The sequence below is a fragment of the Manduca sexta genome, chromosome 5, assembly GCF_014839805.1.
Source record: "Manduca sexta isolate Smith_Timp_Sample1 chromosome 5, JHU_Msex_v1.0, whole genome shotgun sequence".
Classification (NCBI taxonomy): domain Eukaryota; kingdom Metazoa; phylum Arthropoda; class Insecta; order Lepidoptera; family Sphingidae; genus Manduca; species Manduca sexta.
In genome coordinates this window covers 556,949-567,084 of record NC_051119.1, presented here as the reverse complement: position 1 = coordinate 567,084, position 10,136 = coordinate 556,949, and the positions used below count along the sequence as shown (strand labels likewise).

Below are 10,136 nucleotides of genomic sequence, written 5' to 3'. Positions count from 1 at the left end.
ATCGGAAATTTGTGAAAAAATAAATAGAAAAGATCGTAATTTACTTCATTAATTTTGATGAAGAAAATATTCAAATAACATTATTTGTTGACATGTCACATATAAAAAAAAACACTTATTGTCTGTTTATATTACGTTCCTCAATAGACAGTATCGTAAATAAATATTATTAGATTATAATAATAATTAAAAAAAACATAATTATTAGAATTAGATAAGTATAGGTTAATCCAAGTATTTGCTAAAAGTTTATTATACATCAAAACTGGTAATATAATATCATATTTTTGGAATTATTTCCTTGTAAAGGAAAGGTAATATATATTATAATAGATTTTTATGGGTTTTATATAATTTTTAATGTTAATGTCATGTATTTTAAGGAAATCATTTTATCGAAAATTACTAAACACATTATGTTTGTAACAATTCGTTATGTTTGTAATTCCTTTACACGTTTGAAGTTTTATAAAAAAACTGTCAAATGTCAATATAAAAATTAAACAAAGAGGTTACGAAACAAAACAAAATGCGATTATTTGGTTATTTAGCAAAAAAAGTCGGTGACTTAACAATTAAATACTCAAATCTGCCAGAGTCATATGTAAAAAGGAGTTATGAGCAGGTATGTACATTCAATATTTCCTGTGAATTTATAATTCCATAATCAGAAAATATAACCTAAAATATGTATCTTAAGGTGTACTGGAAGAATCCGACCGGGTATCCACAGTATCCGAAGGCACAGATAGCGCGCAAGAAGTACCGCTTCACGACGAACAGGCCGTGGTCGGGTCAGTTCAAGCAGCAGAACGATCGCAATGTGCATCGCAAGAAAGTGTTTGTGGAGCCCATCGCTGAATGGAGCTTCTTCAAGTTTGTGCATTTTACTGTCTCTATTGTCGCTAAATATAAAACATCGTGATGGGACCGAAAACTTTTCATATAAATTTTGAAAGTGTGTCATTAGTACCACCCGTACGCGTGGTTTAAACTTGTAAGAAAACCATGTAAACAATCACGATAAGTTGACCTTTACTAATTTTGAAGTTTGCACGACTTACTGCAAGTGGTATGTGTATAGAATATTGTTGCTAGTTTAAACACATTAGGATTGTGGAAGTTTTTGTGCAATATATTGCTGCATAAACTTAGTATTATAGTCTAAGTAAAAGATAACTTTCAATTTGACAAAAAGTACATAATCTATACTTATAATAAATCTGTAGAGAGGTCAATTCTGTACATGAAATATATTTCCAAAATAACTATCAGGGGGTGATTACGGATCGATACTGATGCCTAAAATGCAATTAGTAAATTTTTTGTCTGTCTGTCTGTCTGTCTGTATAACCCTTATAGAAACAAAAACTACTCGACGGATTTTTACGAAACTTGGTACAATTACTTTTTCATACTCCTGTGCTGGTTATAGTATACTTTTCATCACGCTACAATTAATAGGAGCAGTGAAGGGAAATGTTGGGAAAACGGGAGAAGTTACTCCATTTTTTAAGCTTCCGTCGCGTGTGCAACCTTAATGGTTAAAGCTACACAGAAATCATGTATGACGGATATGTTCTCCTTAAAATTATGTAAAAAATATCCCACAACAGCATATGTCTATCTTTTATGGTTGACTCACAATAACATGTGTAACTCCCGATAGCTTAGCAGTTCGAAGCTTTCTCATTATATTTGTCTACTCTTACGTTTATAACACTCTCAGTCATCCCTAATTAAAAAAGTTAATATTATTAAATATTCCATAAAAAAGAATCATAGAAATCGATATAGAAACACCAATGTTATACATGAAATACGCTAATAATAAGCCATCACGCGTGAATACTGAATCATGCTATAAGGATTATTTTTGTATATATATATATAAGGTCACGAACGCACAGGCAGGCGGCTTGCTTGGCACCTAGAGGCTAGCGAATCACCTAGCGAGTAGCTGCGTAAAACGAACATTCTCGAACGTTCGCGACCGGCTCCATTTTTGAAGTCCGAAATCCACGCGGGCGAAGCTGCGAGCGGAAGCTAGTATATAATATGTATCAGTAAGACAATTCAAAGCATGCAATTCTGGATAAATATTAGTTTTTATCTGCTTTAACAGTGAAATTCAGTTTTAGTATTAATTTTATTTTTATTACCATATTTTAGGCAGCTCTTAGGCAGGATGCAGGTTGCATGACTAAGAAATAAAATGATGAGTTTCTCATTGTGACACAAATCTTTATTTTATGTTTGAGTCATAACATAAGTTGAAATTGATAATGTAGTGGGAGAACACCTAAAGCAAATCAAATCAACTTATTTTTCTAAAACATGATATAAATTATATGAGATATTGTTTAAAGTGAAAATAATAGAGTTTGTAATGTATTGCAGAGGTGACCGTGTGGAAGTGATGGTGGGCCGGGACAAGGGCAAGCAGGGCATAGTGTCACAAGTCATACAGGAACGGAACTGGGTTGTGGTGGAGGGCCTCAACACACACCTGCGAGTGGTCAGTTACAGCTTATGTCTATTAGCTAATGCCTATATTATAATACTCGCTGGTGGTAGCAATAGTATTTTTATTGTAAACAATACTAATCTTAGTGGCCTGTGTGGGTGTTCCTGGATCAACTTACATATATCCAGTTTTATACAGACTGACATATTAATTGTGTTGGCTGGTGAGAAATAATGACCTATCATAAGTCAACAGTATCTGGCCCCACTCTGCTTAACGTTAGGTGCAGTGGAGTCACTTCATTAGGCCTGTATGAAAAAAAAATACATTTTAGAGAGTTGGGCCTTCAAACCTGAGTGCAACTTTATATATTTCATTATACTACAGCATATACTGTTTAGTTCATTATTGTTGAGTAGAACTAAATCAATAAGTTCTTTACAAAGTTGCTACATTGGTTAAAAACTTGGAAAACAAAGTATAACCTAGCCAGTACCCACATTGTCTCAATGCTGACTTTAAATAGTTAACATATTGTATCCATGACATTAAGTTGGTATGTGTACCCTGTATACAAAGTTGAAATATATTTAATTAAAAAACTATTGTGTATATTGTATATGTAGGTGGGTAAGGACAAGTCGTTCCCCGGGGTGACGATCCAGTCGGAGGCGCCACTGCTCGTCACCACTGACGTGAAGCTCGTCGACCCCGAGTCACTCAAGCCCACGGACATCGAGTGGAGGTACACAGAGGATGGGGAGAAGGTAAATACACTTAGTGTAATGAGAATAAATACCTCTAATATTATGTTGTTTGTTAATGATATATGAACATAAAATTAAATGTATTCTCAGTGTTCTAATTTTGAACTGACAGAGGTGAAGAAATTACAAAAGAGGACAATAGTATAATTAATGATATTCTTATTTGAGTAACCTGAGGCAAGACAATTTTAAATCTCAAAGCCAATATACTGGATTTGACGTATAATACACTACTGCAGTCTAAAATGCAGATTAATAATTACATATATTTTTATATATGTAAACAGCTGGTATTGCATTTGTGGCGGTACAATCGATGCATACACCGCCATCTTGTCAACATCACCGGAACTGCAAGAGGATCGATGCAGTGACGCAACTACAGTGATATCACACAGCAATCACGATAGATGGCGACATCGATCCTGAATCACGCTTGCACAATTTGCGCGACGTGCAGCATATATACTACTTCCGAATAGAAACTGTCGGAGGGGCTGCGGCCGGTCACAAGCAACAGCTGCCTGATTGGGAATCTTTCCCTTCCATAGAGGAATGTAACCATCTGTTCCTCTACACCGGTGTTTACCTTTACGCCGCTAAAAATTCAATATAAAATGCATTTAGCTCATTACATACACTTCAGCATGGAAGTTATTTTATGTTAGAAAATATAAAGTAAACACTTAAATTTATTACAGGACAGTGGAATCTAATCAAACCATGCTCTTCACATTCCAGGTGCGCGTGTCTCTGGACAGCAGCAGAATAATCCCGGTGCCCAAGTCCGCCGAAGAGACCATCGACTTCAAGAGCAAGGAGCTGTACATAGAGAATGTAGAAAAAGACACTGCAGTTGATGACGTCATCAAGGTAAATGTTACTATAGGCAGAGGTGGACTTTTTAAAGTAATCTGAAATTACTTTATTAATTTATCTAAACTTATATATTTATTGACTCTAAAAACGAGATATCAGTTTTTCAAATACAGTATTCACAAATTTCCAGTTCATAGTCTCGAAACAAGCCAGTTTTGGATAAGATTTAGATGGGTAAATATATTTTTTATTTTAGGTAACATTTGCGCCAAAGCTGAAGACATTCGAGATGGAGATCATGGAGGACATGGGCATCGAGGAGCACAGAGTGCCTGCCAAGTCCTACTGGTATTAATGTAGCGGATAGCCATAGACAATTATTGTAAATTATAGTTTTGTTTCTAAATTAATGTTTTTTTTATTTCTAAATCTTGACAAAGAAATCAGGGTTCGTGAGGTGCGTAGATACGTATTTAAATTTTAAATGGGCTCATTCGTGTTCAATCGTATTCGTAAACGCCTGACATAATAAAATAATTATGATGTGAACAGCGAAGAAAATTCAAATTTCGCACGTATTTGCCGCTAACGGGATCGGCCAATACCGTCGCCGCAGCTCACAGCGCGCGCACCAATCAGACGCCGCGCACTCGCGCCACCAGCAGGATGGCCATTCGAATTTTAAATTTCGGCGTCGGTTCAGTCGCTCAACGGTGCAATAAAGGCATCACGGTTAACGGCGGTTGAAATTAAGTTGAAACTTTGCAATTGTCTACTGTATGTCATAGCAGAGTACAAAGTGTAGTGTGTCGTGCTATAATCAAGCGACAGATTGCAGCGACAGGCTACAGCCGGACTTCTGGCGTTGTGTGGCCGATGTGAGTACTTTAGACACATTTACATCGTGACGCAAATATCATAAACCTTGTATCCCTATGTACCATCGCGGTACAGTTACATAAAATTGTAATTTTTTATGACACTAATTTTCATATCAATGTCCGAATTTATGTCATCAGATTTTGTTCGCGGCTCCGTTCCAATATTTCGTAGAAATCTGCCCTGCCCCCCTTATATATTGGGAATTAATATAAGGCAGGTGAGGATACGAGCAGAGGGTATTTATAACGTAAGAACCAAGGTGGTGTATTTGTGGGTGTTTGGCTCTAAGAAGCAATTATGATATGGTCGGTATTAGTCGATGCTGAGCCTGTGTTGGCAGCCTGTTCCGTTATAAAAACCTCAATCATTATAGCCGGCCGATGCGACCGGCGCGGCGACTCCAGCAAAATCTAGTTCGAAAAATAGACCGAAAATTCAAATATTTCTTATGAGTTTAGAGATTTCTGTTATAAATTCTAAAAAAATCTAAAAATGTTCACAAACGTTCATATCTATAGTGTTAGAATTACAACAAGTACGCTAAGGAAACATTACTGTAGGTAATGTTTTGTAATGTCTAATTAATTCCGGTTTGTTGAGCTCACGGAGTAGTTCCTTTCGTTTTGCACCATCAAATTTTTACTGTCAACTTCTCCGAAGTTTGGGGGATATGACCAATATACGAATGTTGACACAATAATTTTTTACCAAAAAGGAAAGTCAAAGGTGGGACATCTGGTGTAAATGACTATTGATTTCTCAAAATATATTACGTTACTTTTTTGAATGAGGTTTCTCTGTCTATAATTAACATCACGCCTTCACAAAAATAATAGCAACACTACTCAGAAAAACAAACTCTATGCAAAATACTCTTAGGCACTGATCATCGGCTGATACCAGACTAAGTAGGCATATTAATTATGTACAGCAAAATTAGACACCTCGACCAGCGAACTTTCTCCAGTGTTAGTAGCTAACCTAACGCAGCATGAGGCTGCTCGCCGTTGTTAATAATAATAATAATAATATCAGCCCTGTATTATAATATACTTTGCCCACTGCTGAGCACGGGCCTCCTCTACTACTGAGAGGCATTAGACCAGTGGTTCTCAAACTTTTTAAATGACGGAACCCTTTTGGGAAGCAAAATACTTGATGGAACCCTACAATAAAACAATTGTTTTTATACGCGCGCTCACAAGTATACTACCCGCTCGTTTTAAGTTTGCCGCTGGCGATAGGTATGATGTTCGAAAAGTAGCGTCAGCAAAACATAATATAAAAATATTTTTTATTTAATTGTAACAATAAAAATTGTGTACGTACATATTTGGGTAAAACTATGACACATTATAAATTTTGTTGTCACGTGGGGGAGGGTACGCGCATTCCACAGACCGGCAAACTTAGAGCGAACGGGTTGTACAAGTATAAAATTGTTGATACCAAACTTATGAGATATTGTACCAGCTATTGTACTTAACACATGTTTCTACAAATACAAATAAATAAATAAATAACGTTCATAGCGTTTTGTCTCCGCGCGGCCGCGGAGCGACCAGAGAGAGGTGTTTTGATTTTTTTTTCTAAATTCTTGCGGAACCCCGACAAAGGTATCACGGAACCCTAGGGTTCCGCGGAACACACTTAGAGTATAGCTGCATTAGACCATAGTCCACCACGCTGTAGTGCATATTGGTAGACTTCACACACCTTCGAAATTCCTATAGAGAACTTCTCATATGTGCAGGTTTCTTCACGATGTTTTCCTTCACCGTTAAAGCGAACGATAAATTCACAAAGAATACACACATGATTTTAGTAAAGTCAGAGGTGTGTGCCCTTGGGGATTTGAACCTGCGGACATTCGTCTTGGCAGTCCATTCCACACCCAACTAGGCTATCGCCGCTTTTATAATGCAAGTGTGGTAAGTTTGTGCTTCGTCTCTAGATTTGTGTATGTTTATGGGCGATGACTGTCACTCGACTCTACCTGACCTCCGTCACTCGTCGGTCTGTTGTAAATATAAAATTAAAATCAATCAGTTAATTTATTGTTTAAAACAGAGGTTCCCAAACTTTTATTCATTTATAGACCCCTTAAAAAATTTTACTTGTTCCGGTGAACTTTTTGTTAGCTTTCGCAGATCAACATTACAATTACCGTCCAGCGGGGGGGTATGTTGGATCACCGTGCCTCACGACCACTATCAATATTATCTGTATACATTGATAGGTGAAGCCAAGCTAACATTTTAGTCGTTATATCAAACCAGATACATTTTCGTAGATCCCCGCTTACGAATTGTGGACCCCCATTTTTTGGTCACGCAACTTAGACCCCGTCAAGTCTCCTGTAGTAGACCCTTGGGGTTCACCTGGACCACTTTGGGAGTCAATAGTTTAAAATACCTGTGTCTTTAAACTCAAGCGCGACAGGTCGCAACAACTTTAATTTTACATAATCAGTTTGACCTTCCCCTTGAAATATTTGACCGATAATGTTATTGTATCGGAGCCAGTTGCTCGCTGGATAAGCTGATATTTGTTTTGATAACTGCAAGACTTGTGACGTCATCACACGAATGCCCATTCGGTAAACATGTTTTTAATAACAAGCTCTTGACGAGGAAAGTTTGCGCAAGTCCAAAGGTAACGCCAGGCGGCTCTACGAGTGAACAATACTGCGAACCACATTACTAACGAGATTACAATATTACATAAACCTTGTTTCAATGCAATTCATTAAAAAACGTCAATTTCTATCTTATGGTTATATCTCGTAGGTATATAATATATAAAAAAAAAACAGCTCATTTTTATTTAATTATTTTAAATTTTGGCATGTTTTTGAAATTTAGTCATTTTTGGTATGCCAGGCAGGTAATTCACGAAAATGTTACATCTTATTATTATCACAAATGAACTGAAGATGTTCGTATATGTGCTAGAAGTACAAGATAAACGCACAAACATGCACAACAATATAACTATTATATCCCTACATAATAAAGTTGATTTTATCCCGGAACTGTTAGCGGGGACGGTGTCGCGTGTAACACAAGCTTCAAATACATTTGTTTACATTAATGTATACAAGTTCTATTGATACCACGGAACAAAGAAAAGAGTGGAAGTAGTAAGTAAGGGTAACCTTTTTGCAACAAGTTGTACTGCAATACGTCAAGATACATATTTACATCACTTTATGTGATGTAATAGTCAACATAAAACTTATATATTTGTACGCTGACGCAACAGCAAAACATAGTGAACAAATTATGTATTTCTATAACAACTGTAAACTATCTATGCTTAGAAATAAATAATTTGATTTGATTTGAAAGATATCGGCGAGTTCGCACCAGACGACATAACACAATATTTTGACCGCCACGTGCTTCGATGAACTTTTGTTTCTCGGTTGATAAATGTCATAAATGATTAAATATCAGATCCAATTTAAATACAAAATCTTATTCATGTCTGATATGTATTTTTTATTACGGACTTTGCGCAATGGACTTCACGTATCATTTTGATAAAAAATTCGGGTTCATATTTATATGAAATATTTTTCAGATTACCATAACCAGTAAGTATGTCTTATTTTTTCTTTTTAGATCATTTAAAATGTAATTAAAAGGTTGTCATAAATTGTATTTTTTACTAAGTATAATTTTTTATTGTTTTTGACGGTCTCGGCGATCCAAAATAATCTGGATGCTCTCTAGATGAACGTATACAAGCTGAATAATTGTCGTCATTGGTAATATTTAACTTCATAACTATGGATATTTTTTTATAAATTAGTAAAATGCATATTGCATACTTAATTAGTGGGTAAACGCAAATGATAATCTATACATATTATAAAACAGTCCTCAAAAGCTATATCTGTCTGTATGATATCGATTTTTTCAAAATCTATTGAACAGATTTTTGTACGGTTTTTACTAAAAGATAGTGCAATTCTTGAGGAAGGTTTAGGTGCCTTTTATCCTAGAATTTCCGCGGGGTCGGAATTTACGCGGGAAACATTTTGTGACACAGATTTCCACACGGGCACAGCTAGTAGCTAATAAAGCATTGATTATGGCTCACTACCATCCCAAACACGTTCATGGATATGTGCATTGTGCATAGTCGAGGAAGAAGTGTTTATAAACAGAACTGGTAAGTATTTACTGTTATTTATAAACAGTAATAGTAAATAGAGTTGATCCCGCGCTCTCCGCGACAGGTTATCCGCCGGAGTAATAAATATATTGATCATACCCGTGTTGCGTGACTCGTTATCAATGCATTCGTATGTAATACAAACACTGTTGCCAACCTAGCAAACCAAAACTAAAAAACTATATTAAAATTAATTTTAAAATCCGGACAGGAACAAAAAGTTCGCCGATTATTTATGCTAAGTACTTATATTGGTTCGTAAAGTGTTAACCTATAAAAAGATGTTACAGAGCTTGATTCCCTCACGTACTAGCTCACCGTACAAGGCCCGTGAGGCGACTGATGCAAAACATCAGTCAAACGAAGAAAAAAAAAGGATAAATCGGACTAAGGGATGACAATATTATTTTTATAAATCAAAACAATAAATCTACTCTTGAAACAGTAGGGTTGACAACACTGAATAGAAGCAACAATCTAAAATATACTTTATATACCTACCTACATTGAATGTAATTCATTTTCTCCAGCTTGGTGTTAAATTGTTAGAGCAGAATGGAACATTATATTTGTAGTATTACGGTTTGAATTTGAATATCATCTATTTTATGTGTTATCAAGATGCAATTATTTCGTGCCACATTTATCCAATCGGTCATGTTTTATATCAATAATGAAATGAACTTCATTGTATTCTTTATATGTAAGTAGATATTAACATTTTGTCTAACTCTACAGTCTACATGAATGTGTGCAGTCGTCACAACTTACCTACAAAGCAGTGTCCGTCTGTAAACAGACTCCTCTATCATACATGATACGATTTACATAGTATTATCTATAAGGTAATGGAATCATTGACGGCCTACTCAATTTTAGTCTTCATAAAATAGTTTTACGAAAAATATAAAGAAAACCTTTGGTTAAATTAAGACCCCGGGCTGTTATTGGGCAGAAAACGCAATATCGCTTCAGCGCGACCATCACGGCTATGCCATTCGTATTGCATAAAATCATGC

At 35.8% G+C, this 10,136-nt stretch overlaps 1 protein-coding gene across 1 annotated transcript; it reads left to right on the top strand.

Annotated features, from left to right (window-relative positions):
• Positions 1-377: 377 nt before the first annotated feature.
• LOC115449279 (probable 39S ribosomal protein L24, mitochondrial) lies at positions 378-4,463 on the top strand. The gene is made up of 6 exons (XM_030177056.2): positions 378-625; positions 701-876; positions 2,401-2,518; positions 3,094-3,234; positions 3,976-4,107; positions 4,310-4,463. The coding sequence occupies exons 1-6, from the start codon at positions 530-532 to the stop codon at positions 4,406-4,408; spliced, it is 762 nt and encodes a 253-aa protein (XP_030032916.1). The 5' UTR covers positions 378-529; the 3' UTR covers positions 4,409-4,463.
• The last annotated feature ends 5,673 nt before the right edge of the window (positions 4,464-10,136 follow it).